General features: G+C 37.7%; 4 protein-coding genes and 1 pseudogene across 4 annotated transcripts; 2 read left to right on the top strand and 3 right to left on the bottom strand.

Moving 5' to 3' along the window:
• Positions 1-3061: 3061 nt before the first annotated feature.
• On the top strand, positions 3062-6079 carry LOC103926883 (protein LIGHT-DEPENDENT SHORT HYPOCOTYLS 10). The gene is made up of 2 exons (XM_009335765.3): positions 3062-3831; positions 5784-6079. The coding sequence occupies exon 1, from the start codon at positions 3236-3238 to the stop codon at positions 3794-3796; it is 561 nt and encodes a 186-aa protein (XP_009334040.1). The 5' UTR covers positions 3062-3235; the 3' UTR covers positions 3797-3831; positions 5784-6079.
• Positions 6080-10931: 4852 nt separating this feature from the next.
• Positions 10932-12214, top strand: LOC103948618 (threonine--tRNA ligase, chloroplastic/mitochondrial 2). The gene is made up of 3 exons (XM_018646775.2): positions 10932-11222; positions 11694-11837; positions 11938-12214. Exons 1-3 carry the CDS (start codon positions 11088-11090, stop codon positions 12136-12138), a joined length of 480 nt encoding a protein of 159 aa, XP_018502291.1. The 5' UTR covers positions 10932-11087; the 3' UTR covers positions 12139-12214.
• Positions 12215-14566: 2352 nt separating this feature from the next.
• On the bottom strand, positions 14567-17757 carry LOC103926881 (uroporphyrinogen decarboxylase 1, chloroplastic). The gene is given in 7 exon segments (XM_009335762.3): positions 14567-14943; positions 15446-15681; positions 15867-16151; positions 16282-16392; positions 16394-16665; positions 17358-17506; positions 17612-17757. Coding segments are annotated over 7 exon segments (1239 nt in total). The 5' UTR covers positions 17635-17757; the 3' UTR covers positions 14567-14780.
• Positions 17758-18691: 934 nt separating this feature from the next.
• On the bottom strand, positions 18692-20755 carry LOC103926882 (annotated as a pseudogene).
• A 2209-nt stretch (positions 20756-22964) lies between these two features.
• LOC125477979 (peptide-N4-(N-acetyl-beta-glucosaminyl)asparagine amidase A-like) lies at positions 22965-25068 on the bottom strand. The gene has a single exon (XM_048585557.1). The coding sequence runs from the start codon at positions 25011-25013 to the stop codon at positions 23163-23165; it is 1851 nt and encodes a 616-aa protein (XP_048441514.1). The 5' UTR covers positions 25014-25068; the 3' UTR covers positions 22965-23162.

The following is a 25068-nucleotide window of genomic DNA, read 5'->3' as shown; positions in this document are numbered from 1 at the left end:
AATCATTTAGCCATTTGATTATTATCATCAGGAACATTTCATTAGTTATCGACATCACAAGGTTGGTTTTTATTTTATTAGGTTGCACATAGATAATTAAACGGTTTCTGACTTAAGTAAACTTTTGTTGGAAACATATTTCAATATTACCTAAAAAGGATAAGTTCAAAATATGAGATAGTGTATATATTAAAAAAATTAAAATATTATGAGATAGGGTATATATCTACATTGGTATATGCAATTAAATCAGAATTGCAGTATGAAGGTTGATGTGGCAATGTTGCCTGCTTAATTGTCTTATAGACAAAGTTTTTCACTCAATGAGTTAGGCAAACCAAGTAGGCAATATATATATATATATATATGGGATAGGATCATATTTTACAAATATTTTTATACTTCTGTGTAGTCTTTAAATTTTATAACATCTTAGGGTTCTTATTTATTCATTACATAACATGAATGCTTATGTTGATTTTAACTAATATTAAAGATAAAATTAAAATTAAAAAAACATAAAACCTGGAAGAAAATTAAAATTAAGATTAAAAAAAAGGAAGAAACCCTAATCGTGAAAATAAGAAAGGAGGCTGCAACCTCTAACTCCGATCCCCAGGTCTACAACTTCCATGCTTGAACCTCCACTACATAAACAAAACAAAACCCTAAAATCTATTATTGTTCATATATGTAGGATGGTTAAATTAGGTTTTGGAATTTTTTTTAGTTTTGTCAATTCATGTATTTGATGGTTTTTCTACCCTTTTAGTTTTTCAAATAAAAAAAAACCAACTATCTCAATATGCTTTCCATATGTTTTGATTGTAAGTCGAAAGTATGTGTTGTGTTCCTACAAGGCTTTTGATATGTTGGTACCTATAAGAATGTATGATTTTGGTTCTAGATTATAATTTAGATATTGATTTTCTTACCTTGCTTCATTTTCATTTTTCAACAATCTTTTTTCTGTTACGCAAGCAAATCTCTAATGTTTCTAACGATCTTACTGTGGCAATAGGAGCATCAAGCTTTGCACTTATTTGGGTTAAAATTTTGATTATTTGAACACTGCAGACCTCATCGACAAAGAAGAGATTTTTTTTTTTTTTGTTATTAGGGTTCAATTTCTGATTATTTATGTCACATCTCGACCCGGGCTCCATCACATCCTAGGCTCAACTCTGCCATAGCACGATATTGTTTGCTTTGGGCCCCAACCGCACCCTCACGGTTTTGTTTCTAGGAACTCACATGAGAACTTCCCAGTGGATCACCCATCCTGGGATTACTCCAGCCCAAACTCGCTTAACTTCGGAGTTACGATAGAACCCAAAACCAGTGAATTCCCAAAAGGCCTTGTGCTATATGGAGGTGGGCATGTACATATAAGGCATAGAGGATCCTTTCCCCTGGGCGATGTGGGATCTAACAATCCACCCCCCTTAGGGGCCCGACGTCCTCGTTGGCACACTTCCGACCAAGGATTGGCTCTGATACCAAATTGTCACATCCCGATCCGGGCTCCACCACATCCTGGGCTCGACTCTGCCGTAGCACGATATTGTCCACTTTAGGCCTCAACCACGCCCTCATGGTTTAGGCTCCACATCCTAGGCTTGACTCCGCCGTAGCACGATATTGTCCGCTTTGGGCCCCAACCACGCCCTCATGGTTTTGTTTCTGGGAACTTACACGAGAACTTCCCAATGGGTCACCCATCCTGGGATTGCTCCAGCCCAAACTTGCTTAACTTCGGAGTTCCGATGGAACCCGAAGCCAGTGAGTTCCCAAAACGCCTTGTGCTATATGGAGGTGGGCATGTACATATAAGGCATAGAGGATCCTCTCCCTAGGTGATATGGGATCTAACAATTTATTTATTTATTTTATTCTATTAGATATTTGTTTTGATTTAGATTAGTATTTTCCTTATTAATTATGATCCACATCATCATTCAAGTCATTTAATGTTTAAAACTCTTCACATCACTCTTAATCTAGACCATTGAATGTTATAAAATCTAAAGGCTACACGGAAGCATAAAAGTGTTTGTAAAAGTATTTGTTCCTTGATCCTACCCTATATATATATATATATATATATATATTTTATATATATATTTTTTTAATTATTTCATCTATAACATCTTCTTTGAGCTTTTAGTTTTGTCATTTTCCTCCACATAGAGTATTTTACTATAAAAGGCAACATTACCTATTTTAGGAGAGTAGACAAAATTTGCAAACTCAATTTTCATACCGTTGGAGCTGGCTTTTGTCTACGTGGCTCGTCAAAATGAGTTTGCCTACTCAAATTACCTGTGTGATTAGTAGTTGAGGGTGAGCATTTAGATTAGTTAAACCAAGTTAGGTAATGATAATTATTATTTTTAGAAACTATATTACTATATAATTGTTTGAGGGTCAACCTGCTAATCTTAAATACTGATTGCTATATTGCCCACCCCGCCACCAAAAAAAGTCCAAAAAATGGAACTGTTGATCAAACTAGGAGACCAAGGTAGGACTGAGTTCAATTTCAGTCATCGAGTTTTTGTTTCTGTAGCATTTGGAGGACTTACCGGCTACCAATGCATTGAATAATTAAATTTGGAGTCTTTACAAAAATAAATAAACACAAAACGTATTGGCAAAGAATTGAACTGATGAAGTCCATGAAATTCTAGAACTTGTTCACATGTCAAATGAACTCACCTTGACCAAATTAAACTAATATTATTGCAAACTTCCAAGGATTTTATGCTTTATTAATGGTAAATTTTAATTCAGTATGTGGCTTCCTGAATTGTTACTACATGCTAATTAAACTAAACCCCAAGCTAACTAGGGTTACTCCTTAATCACCAGGGTTTAAACGATAGTACAAATTACGCTAATATAGTCGATAATGATTGCCTTGGTGATGGAAGCACAATAATAAAAATTTAGAAAAAAAATAAAGTAATATTAACACTAGCTAATAGTACCATTAAAGCAAGAAAATAATGTGAGAGGGGAAGAAAAAAAGGAGCTAAAGCACTTTCATTGGTCCCATATCATGTCTCCTCACTAGCTAGCGCCCCTGATGTGATCTCTTGTTCAAAATTATTATTATTTTCTTTTTCTTCTCTCCCACTGCAAATTTGTTTTCTTCTCCAGCGAAATTCCTTTCCACCTTCTCTCATACTCGAAGAAATAGTAAAAAAACAAAACAAAATTATCACTCGCCGGGATGTCTACCAACAAAGGAAAAGATATAGCGGAAGGATCGTCGTCTGCTTCTGCTACTACTACTGATCATCAACAACAGAAGCAGACTTCGCAGCCGCCGACTCAGCTGAGCCGGTACGAGTCACAGAAGAGGAGAGATTGGAATACTTTTGGGCAGTACTTGAGGAACCAGAGGCCGCCAGTAGCTCTTTCACAGAGTAACTCCAATCATGTGCTTGATTTCCTAAGGTACCTGGACCAATTTGGAAAGACCAAGGTGCACGCTCAAGGATGTGTGTTTTTTGGGCAACCTGAGCCTCCTGGCCCTTGCACCTGTCCGCTAAGACAAGCTTGGGGCAGCCTTGATGCACTGATCGGACGGCTGAGAGCTGCTTATGAAGAAAATGGTGGGTTGCCAGAAACAAACCCATTTGCAAGTGGGGCTATAAGAGTCTATCTGCGTGAGGTGAGGGATTCTCAAGCCAAGGCTCGGGGAATTCCGTACAAGAAGAAGAAAAAGAAGAGAAATCTAATGAAGGCAAATCTTGACCATAATCCCAACATCTCCATGCAGCAATCTTGAATCTCGACCGATCGCCCTTCTTTCTCCACAAAATGGTAATTTCATATGTTGCTATTTATAGTATAGTAGAATCTATAGATGGATTGCTTTTGATTTGGCTATATATAACAGCATGAAATTCAGCTTCATGAATTATATAACCAGCTGAATTCTGGGTTTTTGTCAATTATGTTACATGAAATTTTCAGTCCCTGATTGTTTCGATAACAAAATTTCAGCCAATGTATAATAGGTAAAGAGAGAAAATAAGTATGCTAAAGGACGTATATATGCATCTTCAAATCGTAGCGATCTAGCGATCTCAATTCAGTAATTCGTTATAAAACCCTACGGCATGAATATTTTAAACCCTAATTGCAGAGCAGCTAGCTAGTTGCTTAACTTTATTGTTAAGAGAAAAGACATAATAACAGCACCTTAATTAGTAACTTTAACTTAATTATTTTCTTTGACAGACATTTGAAAGTTGAAACAACCTTAGTATCTCTCTCTCTCTCTCTCTCTCTCTCTCTCTCTCTCTCTCTCTCATGCAAAATTATGGGTTTTTGTGGGTTTTTCAAAAAATATATATAATATTTTCATAAATATGTTTTTGCCTTTTTGTATTCATGGCCCTTTTGGGATTCTGCACGATCTTGTGCTCGCCATGAATGGACACAAACAGTATCACTGTTGACATTCTTACTCTCATATATATATATATATATATATATATAATGTTTTTGTCATAATCTTGATGCAATTTTATGATGAGAGATCTAGATGGGGGCAGTGCGTACGTAGGATATATAGATCAAATGCTTATCTATCTCCTGGGTGTTCATGACACATTAGCCATTAATTACTAAGATCTCATGTACCATTAACACTAAATCTTTTCAAGCTGCACAAGATTTGTCTTGACCTGACATTAAATAATTTACATTGCTTTTTCTTCCCTTCTTTATATTCACTATGATGGAATGTCATTATCTTGGTTAATTATTCAGTATGCAATGAATTGACCTCTGCACCTGAACCAATTTGTCTTTTGCCTAAATTGGATGGGATTAATGCTAGCGGTAACTGCTTAATGGCTTGATTAGTTTTCGATAAAAACATTGTACGTATTACGTGTTGTTTGGATTACTACGTACATATGATTAAACATACTAATCCAAAATATTCGTTTTGTCCAAATACAAAATTAAAATTGAATTACTACGTATATCGAAATAATGATCAGTGTGTGTGTGTGTGTGTAGTTTAAGGAATGCTAAGGGAATTCTTTCAAAAGTGGGACTCATCATAGACTTTGTCAAATCATGTTTTTGGCACAATATTTGTTGGAACAAGAATTGACGTCTGTGAGGTGATAGAGAGTTCATGGAGAGTCACACTTTGAGAGAGTCTCCTTATCATTATCTATATAGTTGATCACAACTGCTTCTGTAATAATGTCCTAATTAATAAGAAAACATTTAGTTCCAAAATAAGAAAACAAGTTTAATATGAAGAGAGTTGAGGTTCCACCATAAAAACAATTGACAATATAGGGAGTAGCCCAACCTCTTAATTATAAGCCCTTGCAAGGTTTTTCCTTTCACCAATATGAGACTCTTCTATCTTCACATCCTCACACGCCCCTCAAGTGTGGGGATTTTCAAGCCAAATACGACGTGGACAACACGAATTGGGTGACGTGAAGCACATGTGGCCGTTGGGCTTCACACATGGGTCAACCAGCTCTAATACCGTGAAGAAAGTTGAGGTTCCACCATAAAACCAATTGGCAATATGGAAAGTAGTTCAACCTCTTATAAGCCTTGCAAACTTTCTCCTTTCACCAATGTGGAACTATTTTACCTTCACATCCTCACATAATCTGCTTACATATATTTTGTTAAAATGCATTAACTTGACCATTTACAATTTAATCTACGCCAAGTGTTTTAATTAATCTAATATATTAATTCTTTGAACTCCTATATCCTCATACTAATTTCAGGCGCCAAATAGATTTCCACCCCGAATGCACCAGGAAAGCTTTGGAGCCCCCCTCTGGACAGCAGCATTCAACTCCATGCCATCAAGTCCTTTTGTACTATTTTCTTTCGCATTTACTTGTTATTTTATGAGGATTGAAACATGAAGGCGGTGATGCATGAAGCTGAATTGAGTTCATTAGTAAGTTCTCTCTATGGGCTCTATATTGCTGCAAAAGTAGTATTATATTGTTCCTAATTTTGAATTATGCTGGTTGAGAATTTTACATATATATGGAATTATTGTGGTTTCTATGAATTTTTATATATACCAACTCTATGATCAACCATCCACATTTGAATGCTAATCAAATGAAAATTGAGCTTCTTGTTTGTTCAAAAGATTGATTTCTTCTTCAGACTCTTAACAGATTGTGTGTCGCTAGATCATATATTCGTCTTTTATTTACAATTAACCCATAGTCCTTTGTTTTCCCTAGGCATCTAGGGTTTTTCTATGCTAAGGATACATGCGTCCTTACGTAATGAAAATTGAGACTTAGGCTCATCAGGAAGACGGAGTTCTCTTCTAACTCGTACCCTTTTGATCGGTGGATTCAGATAGGTGAAGAGTGCTTCATGCTCTCTACTATTCTCCTTTAGTGCATTAATCCAACTTGTTTATCTAACTGTGTATTGGCGTGGCCTCTTCACATCTAGGGATGGCCATTAGGTACCCAAAATAACAAATGGGTATCTTGATACTTGTTTTAGTACTTCATCGCGAGCCAAAGGAAGGGGTACCGGTGAGTCTGGTTACACAATGAGTACTGACAACTGTGACATCTGAGACGTAGGAGATGTTGATGATGACTGGCTCCATTAGAGATTTGGGTCACTGATGGCTGGTTTCCCATCCTTATGGGCATAATTACATTGAAGCAACATTTATCAGTTCTTGAAGACCTCGGAGATATTGATGACGAGATGAATGACTTAAGGATAGAGATGTGCATCAATTCCTACAACATGATTTAGTTGCTAGAATAATGCTATTTGGATTTGATAACATTGTTGACCACCTCTCTAATAGATATCGACCCTACTTATAAAACTCATTAATATAATAATAGATATCAACCATACTTACAAAATTCACTAATATAATAACGTGGTCAGGAGAGTGGTTACTAAATGAACTCCAAATATCAGCACCCTATTTGCTAACTCATACTTCATATATGAACCGTGTTGAGACATCCAAGTCTATTTTATATATATATGCATGCCCTCATATCATGTAGCGCATGTACTAATGAAGGTTCATGATGCCGTTACTATTGACGCTAAAAATATCATCATGCACTCCTTAGTGAAGATCGGATTAGACGATTGGCTAAAAAAAATCATCATGCACTCCTTCTCAGTGAAGATCGAATTGGATGATCGGGCTGAGGGTTGCCCTTTCTTTCCTTCACTCTCCGTTCCCTAAAATGAAACCTGAGTCATCAAAGCCTTTCTCACTCGACTAGACCAATCACCATGTATGACTATTTGAATAACATTATTAATTAATTAGTGTCTTTTACTTTTGCCGTGCACATTGACGGTTGCTTCATACCAACTAGGCAACTATATGTGCCTCCTCATTCACTGAAGGGTTTTTTGCTTCATACAAAACATGGATTAGCAACACAACATGATCGTTATCATATCGAATATCTCACCAAGCTTCTTCTTCATGTGTGTGTACATGCACAATAGAACATTAATTTGTACAAAACTTCTTGAAACAAATAATTGAATAGATTTTGAGAAACTAGATCATCATTTCGTCATGGACGTGAGAATATCATATACAAAACCCTCCAAGTCCATGGTAAAATGACATTAGTCTCTCAAATTGTCATGTCTTAAAAGAGTTTTGTGCAATGTTCTATCGCCTATGCCTACTTGTGCTTTAGATCATGTATTGAAATTTCTGCACATGTGTGTGTGTGTGTGTGTGTGTGTTTTCTGATCTAGTCATCCATCTGAACATCTCGTAAAGCCTTTCGGTATGGTTGTCAACGTTTCATTTCCTTTTTGATGAGTGATGAAATTGTACAGATTCTCTACACTCATGAGTGAGGGGATTACTTAATATATCCCAGCTTAATTTAGTGACTTTTATTAAGACACCACTATTTTCCTGTTATTTTTCTAGTCACATCCTCTTCAAACAATAATTGCAACTCCCACAAGCTTAAAGTCACAACCTCTTTGAGATGGTTGTTTTACAAATGAAAGGAATGAGCTCTCTGAGACCACTTCAGGTTAGTGACGATTTCCATTAGGAGTTCTCTTCTATCTCGTACCCTTTTGATTGGTGGATTCAGATAGGTGAAGAGTGCTTCTTGCTCTCTACTATTGTCCTTTAGTGTATTCCAATCTAGTTGTGTATTTGTGCGGCCTCCTCACATCTACGGATGGCCATTAGGTAGCAAACGGGTATCTTGATACTTGTTTGCGTGCATCACGAGTCAAAGGAAGGTGTACCGGTGAGTCTGGTTTCACAATGAGTACTGACAACTGTGAAATCTGATACATAGTAGATGTTGATGATGACTGGTTCCATTAGAGCTCTTGGTCATTGATGGCTGGTTCTCATCTTTATGGGCATAATTATATTGAAGCAACATCAGTTCTTGAAGACCTCGGAGATATTGATGATGAGATGAATGACTTGAGGATAGAGATATGCATCAATTCCTGCAACATGATTTATCTCAAATGCTTTGAACTTTTAGAGCATGTTTTCTGCATCATGGATCATTAAAGGTATTGAACGACATAAGAAATCCATGGTCAAAATTCAGTAATTTACAATTACACGTCCATATATTAGTAGAATAATGCTATTTAGATTTGACAACATTGTTGGTCACATCTTTAATAGATATCGACGCTACTTATGTATATGAAATCCACTAATATTAATAACGTGGTCAGCAAGGTGGTTAGTAAATAAAGTCCAAATATCAGTACCCTATTTGCTAAGCTTATACTTCAATGAACCGAGTTGTGGCATCTATTTTCTATATGTGCATTCCCTCATATGATGTAGTGCATGTACTAATGAAATTCATAATACTGTTATTATTGACATTAAAAATGTCATCATACATTCCTTCTCAGTGAAGATCGAATTAGATGATCGGGCCGAGGGCTGCCCTCTCTTTCCTTCACTCTCCATTCCCTAATATGAGCTTCTTCTTCATGTGTGTACATGCACAATAGAATATTAATTTGCACAAAACTTTTTGAGACAAATAATTGTACAAATTTTGAGAAACTAGAGTCATTTCATCATGGGCGTTAGAATATCATGCACAAAACCCTCCAAGTCCATGGTAAAATTAATGACAGTAGTCTCTCAAATTACATCATGTCTTTCAAGGAGTGTTGTGCAATGTTCTTTCGTCTACGACGACTTGTGCTTGAGATCATGTACTGAAATTTCTGTATACATACATACATATATATGTTTTCTGATCTAGTCATCCATTCCAACATCTCGTAAAGCCTTCCGCCTTGGTTGCCAACGTTTCATTTCCTTTGATGAGCGATGAAACTGTACGGATTCTCCAACACTCATGAGTGAGGGGATTACTTAATATATCCCACCTTAATGAGTGACTTTTATTAAGACACCACTATTTTCTTTTCCAGTTACATCCTCTTCAAACAAGAATTTGCAACTCCCACAAGCTTAAAGTCACAACTTTTTTGAGATGGTTGTTTTACAAATGAAAGGATGATCGAACTCCAAGAGAGGTTAGTGTCATTATTTTAGACAAACCCTAGATCAAATAGAGATTACATAGATAATTAATAGTCTAAATATGATTGACAATCTAATAACACAACATAGTCGAATCATTATACAAGAGAGAACACTTTTTTTCATGTGTGTAAGTATATCTACTCGTCTACTTCTTAGTGTAAATAACTAATACCGTAAATATTTAAAAAAATGTATATTACGTATATTATCTATGCAAATCACTCTCTTTAATTATACTCCTAGCAAATATTCCCTTGATTGTTGGTGATAAAATTTGATAAGTGTAGGCCATATATATATATATATATATGACATCTAAATTCTAATTAACCTATTAATCGGATTTAAAAAATTAGCTAGGGAAACTCAAACAAATAGATCACCAAAACCTAAGTAGTATATACCAGGAGGAAAAGGATCGGGAATCCTAAAGATTTCGTGATCGCGATCATTCATAATCGTACATTGTGTGGTCAGTTTTTATTAGATGCTATTTATATTTAGTTTTAAATTTTAAATTTTAAAATAATTTCTAACCATATAATATACGATAAACAATCACGATTATCAGATCTCTAGAATCTTCAGGAAAATGATCCGGCCGGGATCCAGGTTGCGTGTCTTTCCATGCAGATTGCAGAGTCACACATTCAATAGTCTGTACGTAGGCAACAGGCATCCCATGAGGGTGATGCCAGAACCTGTCATCTCATCTCCCATCACCACGTAGGTTGTATCCTAAAGTGAGAGAGTGGAAAATCTTTGCAGATCGCCACCTCACCTCAAAGTGCGTCGATCCAACGAGGAAAAGGTTTGGACCACAAAACCGACACACCACCAACTAGCTAGGGTTTTTGTAAATTAAAAATAGTAATGTACAAAACAATACTATTGACTTAGTGATCTGGATATCAACTTCAAAAGATCAACCAATTATTTGTAAATCCATTGCCATTCATCCTGACACAGGATTAAGATAATCAGGGCTCCCCAAGTGGGAACATAATTATTCAATAATTTTCACTCATCAACTTTATTAACACTATATTTAAAGAGATAGATGCGTGATACTATTTTTTTTTTTTACATTTTTTGACATATTTTTATGAGATTCATTTTATTAGGGGTGGGTTGGAAAAACCGAAAACCGAAAAAAACCGGACCGAAACAGAAAAAACCGAAAAAAAAAAAAAACCGAACCGAACCGAATAGTGTCTGGTTCGGTTTCGGTTTCTGGGGCTCAGAAACCGAACCGAACCGAACCGAACCGAAGTATTCAAAACGACATCGTTTTATGCCTAATTCTAAAACGCCACCGTTTTATGCCTAATTCTAAAACGTAAAACCTAAACCTAGGGTCTTCTTCATCCGCTCTCAGTCTCTCCGTGTAAAGACCTCTTCTTTGCTTTCCCCAGTTAAAGACTGCGATTCGCCACTGAGCTCCGAGTTCAGGGCTCTGTCCCTCTACGGCGGTAGAAATGGAGTCTCCACCTCCTCGGCTATGGCCACGGAGGCTCAGCTCTCGACCCAAGACGACAAATTGAAGGATGCCCAGATGGAGGTAGCTGATAAGCCTGAGAAAGTCGTGCTTCCAACCAACGGGTCCTCCGAAAGCCTCATCAGAATTCGACACACGGTATTTATTGAAATTTCATTGCATTGGATTGGATTTATGATTGTGTTATGTTAAATTGAAGTAGGAGGTGCTTTCCTGTTGAATTTTTTGAATTTTTAGATTCGTAGGAGCTTCCCCTTTTTGAAAGTTTGATGCTTTTAATCAACCATTTTCAATTCTACGTTACTAATTGTCACCTGATTCTGTTGTGAAGAATGAGGAAGTGAGGATGAAGAAAATAAGAACATAACTTTTCGGTAATTTGAAATTTGATCGAATAGGACATGGAAAAATGGGTGTACAGCAGTAGATAAGCTGGGAAAATTTTCATCCTGTTTTTGGGAATGTGAGAAGATACATGGGTTTTTGTATTTTGATAAAGTGTTGAGGTCGAGCTATGTTCATATTTTTCTGAATTTCCTTGTAGTTTGATATTAATGGCGCCTTTTCTGCTGTTATGATGATGAACTATTTATATGTGTTTGACTGCAGTGTGCACACGTGATGGCCATGGCTGTTCAGAAGCTCTTCCCGGATGCAAAAGTGACAATTGGTCCGTGGATAGAAAATGGGTTCTATTATGATTTTGATACGGAGCCTTTGACGGACAAAGAGTTGAAGAGAATCAAGGAGATGGTAAGTGGAATTTCTGTATAAGTTATCATGTTTGTATCAAAGTTTTGAAACCATGAAACTATTGAAAACTATTCATGAGCATTTATTTTGTGATATGTAGGATCGCATCATTGGTAGAAACTTACCACTCATAAGAGAAGAAGTTTCAAGAGATGAAGCTCACAAAAGAATAACTGCTCTCAACGAAACATACAAATTGGAAATTTTGGATAGTATTAAAGAAGATCCCATTACCATATATCATATTGGTAAGGGTTTCACTATTTTCAGGCTCAATATAGTATGGAAGGTGATGATTTAATGTGCAGGAACTGTGCGTAAATGATATTTTTATTAGCTACACAAGTGAAATGTACAATGTTTGTCTTGAGTCTTAAGATTGAAATTTAAAGGAATAAAAAGAGAGGGCAGGGGTGTGCTCAGGGGAAACAATGTGTTGGTTCTTTAGTGTTTATTACAGATTTAGATTTTAGGGGGGGACTAAAGACATGATATTCTAGTTGGAACTTAGAAGAGAAACTTTGTCATTGTTAGTGTTGAATATGGTTCTAGTTTGAAGAGTACCACTTCAATATTGTTGTAAATTATACTTGTAGGTTTTCATTGGATGACTATGAAAGTGACTTTGATGTCAACTTCATATTCCAATTTTTTTTCAATTTTGGATTAATAAATAAAAAAAACAAATAACCAAACCGACAAGAATCCGAACGAATCAATCGAACTAGAAAACCGAAAAAAATGAGAACGAACTATGTTAAAAAAATATACTTTATAATGTTTTCAATGATCCAAACATTTATCTTTTAAGCATCATTTAAAGATCATGTCTACTAAAAATCATCAAAATTTGAAATCATATGACCGTTAGATTAAGAGTTTAGAGTTTCTTTGTAGAACCATATTCGTCTATGTTCTTCACTATAAATGAATGTCTTAAACACTTAATGGTTTTGGATTTGTCAAAATTTTTAGATGATATATAAATGATGCTCTAAAAGATAGACGGTTTTGATCGGTATAAAACATTACGGAGTAAACTCCACAAAAATGTGTCAAAAATTGTGTTAAAAAAAGCGATGCTACTCCATATTTGATACCCAACTTTGTCCCCTTTATTAACTTTGTTGTTCATAATTAAATTTAACATATTAAAATTAATATATAACCCTTTTTACATACATTCAGTAAATTCTCTCTTTCAATTTTTTTATTTTTTTTAAAGAACTTTTATAACATGAATACACTTCATCACGGCATTATGTTACAATCGCACACTGTATCACTGAGACAAAATTGTGGCTTTTACCCTTATCACATAAGTTGTTCTCCTCAAATTTTCAATTGCTAGGTCCCAAAAATAATCTGGGTGGTCCACTGGGGTGTTACGAGAAAAAAAATTTTAATTGATAGAAATAAGAAGTTTATCAGGCAACTAAGCACCTAATCGAAGATTAGCACTATCTTGCATCCAAAAACGGAAAAAATCAAATGCGCGCTTAGAAGAATAGAGAAATGTTCACGAGAGAGAGAGAGGGAGAGAGAGAGAGAAACATATCAACAAGATGAAATGCAAAACCTGATGAACTTTTCATTGCTTAATGATGATGCATTTGTGAACACGGAAATTTCTTGAAACAAGAACAAGAATACGTGTACAAAATAATATTTTTGTGTTTAATGATTTTGGGGTTACAACCTCTTTGTAATTTGATCTTCTGATTCTATCTTCGTAGGATGTAGGTTTGTGGATGAGTTGTTGATCCAAAAGGCCGTCGGGGCTTGATCTATGGATGAACAGTTGATGAATGGATCTTCAAGGGGCGTTGGGCTTGATCTTGAAGAATGGATGTATGGGTTTGTTGAGGTTGTTGATCCAAAGGGCCGTTGGGGCTTGATCTTAGGATGAACGGATGATGAATGATGAACACTTTCTTCAAGGGGCCGTCGGGGCTTGATCTTGAGTTGGTGGGAGTTCTTCAAGGGCCGTTGATGCTTGATCTTGAAGGAGGATTTGACGAAGAACGAAGAGTGCTTTCTTGATCCTTCGGGATTTTCTTGAGAGCTTTAGAACTTTAAGGCTTCAAGGTTTTGGTGTGTTTGTGGGGAGTATTCTCTTCCATTTTGGGAGTAGAGAAATGTATTTGTGAATTGGTGTTCCCTTCCTCTTGATGGAGAAGCCTATTTATAGGCTTTGAGAGTGAATCACCACCATTCATTTTTTTGGTGAAGTGAGTGGATGATGTAGGTAAAGTGAATGGAGGTTGTAGGTGAAGTGAGTGAAGGTTGTAGGTGAAGTAAGTGGATGATGTAGGTGAAATGAGTGGAGGTTGTAGGTAAGGTAAATGGATGATGTAGGTGAAATGAGTGGAGGTTGTTGGTGAGGTGAGAGAATGATATAGGTGAAATAAGTGTTGTATTGGTTAACATTTATTTCACTGAAATTTCGATGTCTACAGCATTACAGTAGCCTTGTCTATATATTGAGCTCTCAGCTTCCTAAACAAACTGCTAACAGAAAATACTGACAGACTTCGAATAAGATGACTACAACGGATGGCACGTAGACGACGCATATTCTAACAAAGAACATTACAACATACTGGTTTTGTATGACGAAAGAGAATGGAGAACGATTACTTGTTCAAATCGGTAGAATTAATGGATCAGCACTCTGTCAATATATGCAAATGTAGATAGTAGGAGAAATGATAGCTAAAACTAACTTCTTCCAACAAAAAGAAATTCATTTATTCATACCAGATATCGTTGTTACAAAAAGAATTGAATCTGACACGTAAGCTCTCCTTTCAACACGGTCAGAACCTTAGAGCTCCGATGAACCCTCAACTACATGCGGAAAGAGAGACCAAGCATGCTGCTGCAAGAATATGCTGTGAACTCTCAACCGAAAGCCAGCTTGTGAAATAAAATTTGATGAGTCTACACTACCAATTCCCTCGGTGTTTGTGTTTCAAGAAATGTGTCATAATTCAAGCTTCTTGCAACTTCGAAGAAATGTTTAACTGCTTCTTCAGGTGTCCGTACAAGAACACCATGCCCTAGATTGAGAATGTGTCCCCTTGGCCCAGCAGACCTCACCACCCTGAAAATATTGCGTTAATTTCAGAATTATACACAATCCAGAACTGAAACCAAACCACAAAAGATCAAAACACTAAAATCCCTTTGACGATCCATATGGAATAAAGTAGACGTTAACAAATCGTTTAAAGAAACTTTTATTTAATTGAACATCTGAGCCAGTAAATGTTTAAGGTAAGGATTAAATTCCAACCAGTTCCCAAGTGCTAAGCTAGTTATTTTTCTTTCTGTTTAGTTTTAGGTGGGCCTATGGACTCCCTGCCATGCCCCTCCCCTTTCCTCTTACTAGCACAAGCGTGATATACTACCCAAATGTTAGTTTTAGACATAGAAGTTGGAGAATCCAATCTGGTACAAATTTAGGCAATTGTCTACAACTGATCTCACTACCCATTTGTTTTCTACCATCACATAAACCAATGTTCCACACATGTCCAAGTTCATATTGAGGTAAAGTTTTGAATAAAATTAGTTGCAAGTTTTGAGATGTTCCCATAACAAACCTTTGAATTTCTTCGGTCAAGGAAGGAAGAGGAGAAAATAGGTAAGCAGGATCCACATTTCCCTGTACACTGATCTCACTACCCAACCGTTTTCTACCATCAGCTATGTCTACCGTCCAATCGAGCCCAATCACGTCTACACCAGTTCCTTTCATGCGCTCAAGAATGCCACCATTCCCATTAATGTAGAGAACAAGTGGTGTTTTAGGGCATCTTTTCCTTACTGAAGTCACGATCTGCAATTTAAGAACAGTAACGTGTGAGCAGAAGGAAAAGGAAGCAACTTATATGTACCTATAAAGAAAATCACACGAGCAATTTCCATATGCACCTGTGTGAAAAGGATTCCATTCAGGAAAATACATATGTGACACTTAATAACATGTGTCCCTACTCCTTATGCATATGTCTCCTCCCTCACCTCTTGAATATAAGGCTTCGACCAGCTATCCCACATGGCTGGTGGTAGTTGCCCACCCCATGAATCAAATATTTGTATGCAATGTGCCCCTGCTTCTACTTGGAAAACAATATAGTCTGATATTGCCTGAGTCAAATGCGAAAGAAGAGCCCTCAATACATGTGGTGATGTATGGCACATGCTCTTTATTTTTGTATACGTGGAAGTTGAACCCCCTTCTACTATGTATGTAGCAATCGTCCATGGTGCCCCTACGAAACCCAAAACAGCAGCATGCCCACCAACCTGAATGAAAGAATAACTGAGAGAAGCATGTGTACGAACATTGAAAATATAGGAAGACATGTAATGATCATTCACAATCTAATAAAGTCGATCTTCTTTTTCAAGCATGTAATAAGTGTCTAATAGCTACCTCCCGCCGCAGTATCTTTAAGGATTCCCCCACAAAGTGTAGTTTGTCCAAGTCAATCGGATGCAAGGTCTTCAAGCCCTCTTCAGAGACGATGGGTGACTGAATAACAGGGACCCCTGACGTCCTCTATGTCAAAGGGAACACCAAATGCAGGTAGAGGCGTAAGTATGTCAGAGAAAATAATCACTCCATCAGGACGGAAAGCTTCCCAAGGCTGCAAAGAAATTTCCACAATGAGGTCAGTTGTCTCTGACCTCTCTCTGAACGATGGATATTTCTCTGCAAGCTTTCTGTAAACAGCCATATACCTTCCTGCTTGGCGCATCATCCATGCTGGAGGCCGACTTACAGGATCTCCTCTTGCAGCCTTAACCAAGAGTGGATCTGGGAGCAGGAAGTGGGGAGTTTAAAAACAAAACAAAAAATGAAAACATTTTATATAACAATGAAACCAAATCTTCAGAGAAGAGTTCCTAAAATTAAACATCAAACGAGAGAAAATATTACAGGACACGGCTCAACATTATTTGTTGCAACTATTAGTATGCATTAGCAAATATAACAGCTAACACATATTCTAGGGCAGCTTCAATACTGATGGACTTTTAGGGCAGCTTCAATATCGATGGACTTTTCTTTTCACCACATTACAGGGATAGTCTTAGAGCTCTCACAACATCACAGATGCATGACCAAGAGTGTCTTCAAAAACCTTTCTTTGATCCTTTCATCAGTCGGTCCTAAATCGACCCTCTAGAGACTCTATTCTTTTAAATTCATCTTCTTTTTCGGTATCAACACACATTTATAACTTCATATGTTGAACACAAAACACCTTACATCTTCGATGACAAAATAGAAGCAACTAATCAGAATCTGGGTACTGAGAATTAAATTACTCTTTTTTTCTTATATTCCCAATGGAAATTACTCATTGACTCACAAAGAAAACCAAAAATCAACAATAACCCATATCACATAATATAAAAAAGATCCCTAAAAACCAACCAAACAATTAGACTTAAAAAAAAAAAAAAGAACATATATTTGCAAAGTTGGGGGGAAAAGAAGCATACCAGAAGAGGAAGAGCATGTTACAGAAACCTTTCTGTGGGGGCATTTTCTTTTGGAAGGAGCCGAGAATCCAGTGAGAGCAGTAGAAGTAGAAGTTGCCCCTGACCGCACGAACAAGCTCGATGACTTCCATCCCAGAGAGCTGTTCACACTGCACATACCAAATTTCAGTTTTAAGGATGCCCCAAGTGGCCCAAATGCCAAATTTAAAGTCAGAATTGAAGTTCAAGAAGCAATGGAGAGAGAGAGAGATTGCCTGGCCGGAGCGGATAAACCCATTTCGGATGGATGGAGAGAGAGAGAGAGTGAGGGAGAGAGAAAGAGAGATGAAGAGAGACGGGACAACGGTAAAGTGGACGATTTATATTACATTGGGCTCTGCCATGAGGCCCTATTTGACCAAAAAATATACAGGAAGGCCCAAGATAAAAGTAAAACACGAGCTAAGACGAGTCCCCTTGTTTTGACTTGCCGTGATTTGCTTTCAAAATTTTGTACCATACGAGTTTTGGCATATCTACGTAGAAAAGAATTTTATGGCGAATAATTTAGCGATCTGTAATCTTGATTTAGACTTGAGTAATTTTTATTTTGATTCTCCTTCTTCTTGTTCAGTTAGTTTTATTTGTGAGAATCAACTTGAGATGTTCCCGTCTAGATTTATTATTGCGTAAGTTTGTTTGGGCTCTTGTTTTTAGCCTCCTTTGTTTTTTCAACCAAAAAGAAAACCTTTTGAATAGAGAAAATTTGAAATTGTGATCCAAATAGTGTTTTAAATTGCGGTTAGTAACACTAATTTTATGTATCCATATTCCACATTCATATGCACTCTCTAATTAAGAGTTGAGTTAAAAGATCGCATGTGTATTCAAAAAATACAAACGTGGTTATCGATTTCGGAATGCTATAATATTTTAACTAGATCGTTCTCTCACGTGCCTATATGACAAAAACAGCCTCGTAGCTTTTCTCATATATGTTCGATATTTTGTAGCACTGAATATCGTTGAACACCGTGGGTTACGACACGAAACAGCAGGGCCAGATCAACCCGGCAAGACGATCGGAGGATCGCTTACCGTGGAGGGAGTTTGCATTAAAGAAACGAACTGCACACAGGTGGAGCTATTGTCAGCGTTTAAAAATGTTGTTGAATACCTTAATTTCTACATCTGTAAGAGGAGAAATCTATGGCGCGAATTCGTATGGCGTGCATTTGCATCTTGAAATGTTCGTCTTTGCGTATGAGGATTTGGAATAATGCACAGTTAGATCCATTCCTGTGCCATACGAATTCACACCATAGAAATCAGTGGTTCTCATTTTCCGGCATAAACGTCGATTATATTGACACATCCACCAAAGATAAGATTGAGTACATAATACATTTTTATTTAAGGTAGCAACAAACAGGAACCCTCCTTAAATTTTACGGGAGGAGTCCTTTTCTGTATCACCTGAAGATACATCGATACGAGTAAGCTAGGCACCGTCGTTGTTCTCAAGTAAATCGGGGACCAGGAGAGTTCCTTTGAGCACCCAAAGGCCGGAGTCTGCTCAAGCCAAAATCCACATTAGACTGCGGTTTTTTGGTGCATGTAAACCCCACCTTATCGTAGGATATGTTGTCGTCTGAGCTGCTTATATTTCTGAAGTAACAGGATTTGCCACCATCGAATCTATACACTTGCTGTGTACTCCCCAGTCCGCTAACTACGGACCTGTTCTTTATAACGATAGTACCCTCGGCATTCTGCAGATTGCTGAGAGAGCTGTTGGAGAATCGGGAATCAGCACTTGCAGACTTCTTCTTGATAAATCCCAGTTCGACTGTTTGTAATGTACTTATATGTTTCTTTTGCTTGTTCCAACAAGTCAATGTACAAGTAAAGAGGAAATTTTTTGTTTGATGACATTGAGTGGATAATGGAGGATGGCAGCCTGATATGAACTGTATCGTTGAAATGGATGGTCTGATTCACTATCTGCGTATTGCCATCATTCTTCATGACCATTGTATTACTGTAATGGAGATCTTGAATTGCATCAGTTGTGATATTCCCATAGGAGGACTTCACCCATCCAGTCGATGACACAGACCTGCCGACCCTTGTCAAAAATGTGCCATTTAAATCCCTTGAAATCCAAAACCAATGAAACAACAAGGGGCAAGCTACTATGCTTCGAAAGCTCTCCTTCAGTTTTCGTGCTCTGCTTGTCCAACCAAAGATGCAAATTCGCGTCAAGGAGCCAAACATTCGAGGCATTTGTAACACTAAAACCAAACTTGTGGCTCTTCCCATCCAATATCTTCCCTAAAAAGGGCGTGATTTCAATATCATAAGAAGGGAGATTGTACGAGCCAATCGCAGTAATAGGACTCCACAGGAGGGGATTGAACCCTCCAGTGAAAATTACAGTAAAAGGCCAGACTGCACCAACAACCTCACCATCTAAACTCACCACAACCTCCCTAAAGGGCCCGTTTCCAGGCGTACCGCTAAGATTGTTTGCAGCAATGTACTCATTCGGAGGATTTGAATACCAAAACTCATCATTCTCATGAAATGAAACATACACCTCCAACACAGCCCTATAAGCATTCTGCGGCATCTTAAATTCCTTCAACTGTGTATCGGTCGAATTCTGGATTTCAAACCACAACCCATCATTCAAAGGCAGATTTCTCGAAATGGGCAAGATCAAATCAGCCCAAGAATGGTACCCAGAATCCAAATTTACCAAATTTTTCTCACAGTTATAATTCAAATTCTTCTCAGCAGGGTAAAAATGGATGCTAATATTCACATGATATATCCCAGTATATCTTTCATTTACCAAATTCCCAAGATAAACAGCTAGTGTTTGATTGTTCTGAAGCAAAGAATAGTACCTTGTGATGTCCTTCTTGACACTCCAAACAATCCCATTCTGCGTTGGCTCAGCGGTGCAGCCCCTGAGAAGCTCAACGCCGCCGAGCCAAACCCCGAAAATCCGATCAAATTGCGTCCCTCTGCAGGTGGCTTTCCAGTTGAGGACAATTTTGGAAAATGAATGAGATGGGCAGTAGGAGGGAGGGGTGTAGTTAGCAAAGACTGGAGGTTTGCCGTATGTGTACCCGAAGTCGTGCTGGAGAACGTGCTGGGTGCAGGGCTTGGTTTTGGGGAGTTCGATGGGTTTGGTTACTTCGAAGTAGAGAGTTGGTGCGGCAGCGTTTTGAGGGCTGTGTTGGGAGAGGAGCTCAGATCGGAGAAGGTTGATTTTGTGGACATTGGCGGCAGAAAAGAGTGGTTGGTTGAGGAGGAGGAGGGGGAGGAGGAGGAGGAGGAGGGCCAACGGAGAGGCCATGAGTGACTCACCGGTGGTTGAGCTGTCTGTTGTTTTGGCGGGTTTTACTTCGTTTTGGCGCTATTATTTATTTGTATTTATTTGTTTATATTTTATAAAGTTTCTTGGAGTAGAAAACAATGGTGAGTTGGTGATTCTATAAACTGAATTAAATAATTTCTTAAATGTAATATTTAAATTCCATCTAAAAAAAATAAGCGCGGAATTAGAATCCTCGACTCTGATTCGATTCGTTTGAAAATCATCCGTTTTTAATTGAAAAATCAAATTTAATTTTTCATTTACATAAAGTCTTCAGAATTAGTAAGTACTTAGAGCGTTGCTACCAATATATTTAAGTCACACTAGTGTAGCAGTAATGTTATTGAAATCAAATTTATGATGCGTGATTTTTATATATAAATATCATACTCACAATATGGTAATTTTCATATGGGGTAAAAATAAAAAAACATTATGTAAATGTAACTTGAAACATAAATATAATGGAGAAACAAAAAGTGCAAAACAATTGAAGGCGATTTGATTGATGAGATGATAGCTCCACCAGAAGCAAGTACCTAAAGTGGTGGATTCAAGATTTCAATATTGGGTGGTCCTAATTGTAAAAGTTTCAAAAAAAACTTAACGAAAATAACATTGAATTTTTTTCAACAAACTACTATTTGATGTTAGAGAGAAACATTCCAAGATTAGATTGTTTGATCTAATCAAAATAAGAAATCATATGGACTAACAAAGACATAATATATATATATATATATATATATATATATTAGAAATTTTTATTTGCACTCTACAAATATCATTTTATATTTCAAACTATCTAAAATGAGAAAGAAATCTACATTTACAAGAAGTGCAAAATGTGATTTTTAAAGTATAGATAAAAGTTCTCTATAAATTTACCAACAATGATCAAATTGTTATAAAAAAAAAAAAAAATCATACACTACATCACAATAATCATATGAATATTTTCATCTAATACACATAAGCCCAAAATCATAAAATTTATTTGAAATTCAATATTGTAATGAGGTGATGATGGAAAGATAGAGGTGGAATAATTGTGGTGGGGTTCCGGGGTAAGGTTTGTATTGGATGGGTGGATTTGGGGCTTTGTGCTAATTAAAAGAGGGAATTGCATGAGAAGTGGATGGGCCTCGGGTTTGTAGACGAAAAAGAGTTTAAATTTTTTGAATGGCCTGGCTCAAAACGGCACCGTCTAGGCCAGGTCATTAAAAACAATATTAAACCTTCTTCTTCTTTGCTAAATTCTGTTGGGTGTTGTGCTGCAAATTCATGGAGTTCCAAAACCAGCACGGGACCGGGTAGTCGAGTGGTCCTCAACGATCTTCACATATGCTTCTCCGATCTTCCGGAGGGTCTTGGGACCACCCAGGTCCTGTAATGGATCCGCCCACCCAACCCAATAAACATAAGTTTAAAAAACCACAAGTTGGTGATCTAGTGGTAAAGGACGGATTATGATGTTTTTTTAAAACAAAAAATTAAAGGTCTTGGGTTCGAAACTCGCTGCAGGTGTAGAAACCAGACTTGTGGCCAGGGACGCTGAAATGCTTCTATAAGTCTTCCCGGCTCTCGAAAGGGGTGGATAAACCATAATTTACCACCAGTTGTCCCCCTTATATATATATAACCAAGAACAAAAGTTTAAAACAATATGACAGACCAAACCAAATTGCACTCAAAATTGTAAGGGTAGTTCATCTACATTTTCAGTCTTAAGGTTCGGCAGGCTTGAACGAGCTGGAGAACGAACTGGGAAAATACTGCCAAAACCGTGTCACGTTTCTCTAATTCTATGTTTGGACGAAGGACTTTCAAGGTGTCGTTTTAAAAAGTTCTCTCTTATGTAGTGCATTCCTAAATAATTTAGCCTATGCCCATGAAACTTTCAAGTCAGACGTTCTAAAAACCATTGAAAACTCTCACAATGACTAAGGAGTTGAGTTATAAAAGCTTTGAAGTTGGTATAAAATTTCTAAATTTTTGAGCAGTGCAAGAAACATCATATTTTTCATAAAAAGATCTCTCATTTCATTACATATACTTAGATTTACAAAAATTACCTGATATTTACACGCAAGTTGAAAAAATGCACTGCGAGGCCGGGAACGGGCTTGGTATCGGACACTTGGGTAACGATGAGTTCGACAAATCCGTTAAGGGTGTGACCATGAATCATATGCAGATAACACAAGTTGACATGATCCAGTTTTCAGAAATCATTCAACTCCAGGTAAAACCATAACCATTTTAATGCAGATACCTTAACTAGATGCTAGAAGAGCATCCACAAAAATAAAATCGGGTACAAAATACTTACATTTTTATTTAAGGTACCAACAAACACGAACGCTCCATAAAATTTACCTAAGGAGTCCTTTTCTGCAGCACATGAAGATGCATCGATACGAATAAGCTAGGCACCGTCATTGTTCCCAAGTAAATCGGGGACCAGGAAAGTTACTTCGAGCACCAAAAGGCAACAGTATGCTTAAGCCAAAATCCAAATTAGACTCCGGTTTTTTGGTGCACGTAAGCCTCACCTTATCATAGAGTATGGTGTAGTTTGAGCTGCTTATGTTTCTGAAGTAACAAGATCTGGCACTATCGAATCTATACACTTGCTGTGTACTCCCCAATCCACTAGCTACTAAATTGTTTTTCACAACCATATTACCCTCGGCATTCTGCAGATTTCTGAGAGAGCTGTTGGAGAATCGTGAACCAGCACTTGCAGACTTCTTCTCAATAAATCCCAATTCGACATTTGTAACCAATGTATATGACTCATTTGCTTGTTCCAAGTAGTCACTGTACAAGTACAGAGAAAATATTTTGTTTGATGACATTGAGTGAACAGTGGAGGATGGCGGCCTGATATGAACTGTATCATTGAAATGGATGATCTGATTCACTATCTGCGTATTACCATCATTCTTCATGACCATTGCATTACTGTAATGGAAGTCTTGAATCTCATCAGTCGTGATATTCCCATAGGAGGACGTCACCCATCCAGTCGATGACACGGATCTGCCGGCCCTTGTAAAAAATGTGCCATTTAAACCCTTGAAATCTAAAACCAATGAAACAACAAGGGGCAAGCTACTATGCTTCGAAAGCTGTCCTTCAGTTTTCGTGCTCTGCTTGTCCAACCAAAGATGCAAATTCGCGTCAACATACCAAACATTCAAGGCATTTGTAACATTAAAACCAAACTTGTGGCTCTTCCCATCCAATATCTTCCCTAAAAAGGGAGTGATTTCAATATCATAAGAAGGGAGATCGAACGAGCCAATCGCAGTAATTGGTCTCCAGAGGAGCGGATTGACCCCCCCAGTGAAAATCACAGTAAAAGGCCAGACTGCACCAACAACCTCACCATCTAAACTCACCACAACCTCCCTAAAAGGCCCGTTTCCAGGCGTACCGCTAAGATTGTTTGCAGCAATGTACTCATTCGGAGGATTTGAATACCAAAACTCATCATTCTCATGAAATGAAACATACACCTCCAACACAGCCCTATAAGCATTCTGGGGAATCTCAAATTCCTTCAACTGCGTATCAGTCGAATTCTGGATTTCAAACCACAACCCATCATTCAAAGGCAGACTTCTCGAAATGGGCAAGATCAAATCCGCCCAAGAATGGTACCCAAAATCCAAATCTTCCGAATTTCCCAACTTTTGCTTATAATTATAATTGAAATTCTTCTCAGCAGGGTAAAAATGGATGCTAATATTCACATGGTAAATCCCAGTATATGTTTTATCTACCACATTCCCAAGATAAACAGCTAGTGTTTGATTGTTCTGAAGCAAAGAATAGTACCTTGTGATGTCCTTCTCGACAATCCAAACAATCCCATTCTGCGTCGGCTCAGCCGTGCAGCTCCTGAGAAGCTCAACACCACCCAGCCAAACCCCAAAAATCCGATCATATTGTCTCCCTTTGCAGGTGGCTTTCCACTCGAGGACAATTTTGGAAAATGATTGAGATGGGCAATAGGAGGGAGGTGTGTAGTTAGCAAAGACCGGAGGTTTGCCGTATGTGTACCCGAAGTCGTGCTGGAGAACGTGCTGGGTGCAGGGCTTGGTTTTGGGGAGTTCTATGGGTTTGGTTACTTCGAAGAAGAGAGTTGGTGCGGCATCGTTTCGAGGGATCGGCTGGGAGAGGAGCTCGGATCGGAGGAGGTTGAGTTTGTGGACATTAGCGGCAGAAAAGAGTGGTTGGTAAAGGAGGAGGAGGAGGAGGAGGGCCAACGGAGAGCCCATGAGTGACTGATTGGTGGTCGAGCTGTCTGTTGCTTCGGTGGGTTTTGCTTTATTT

Source organism: the organism of the source record quoted next, unplaced genomic scaffold, assembly GCF_019419815.1.
Source record: "Pyrus x bretschneideri cultivar Hongxiangsu unplaced genomic scaffold, Pyrus_bretschneideri_v1 Contig23, whole genome shotgun sequence".
Classification (NCBI taxonomy): domain Eukaryota; kingdom Viridiplantae; phylum Streptophyta; class Magnoliopsida; order Rosales; family Rosaceae; genus Pyrus; species Pyrus x bretschneideri.
Note: the sequence above shows the minus strand (reverse complement) of the source record. Positions and strands in the feature narration are given on the sequence as shown.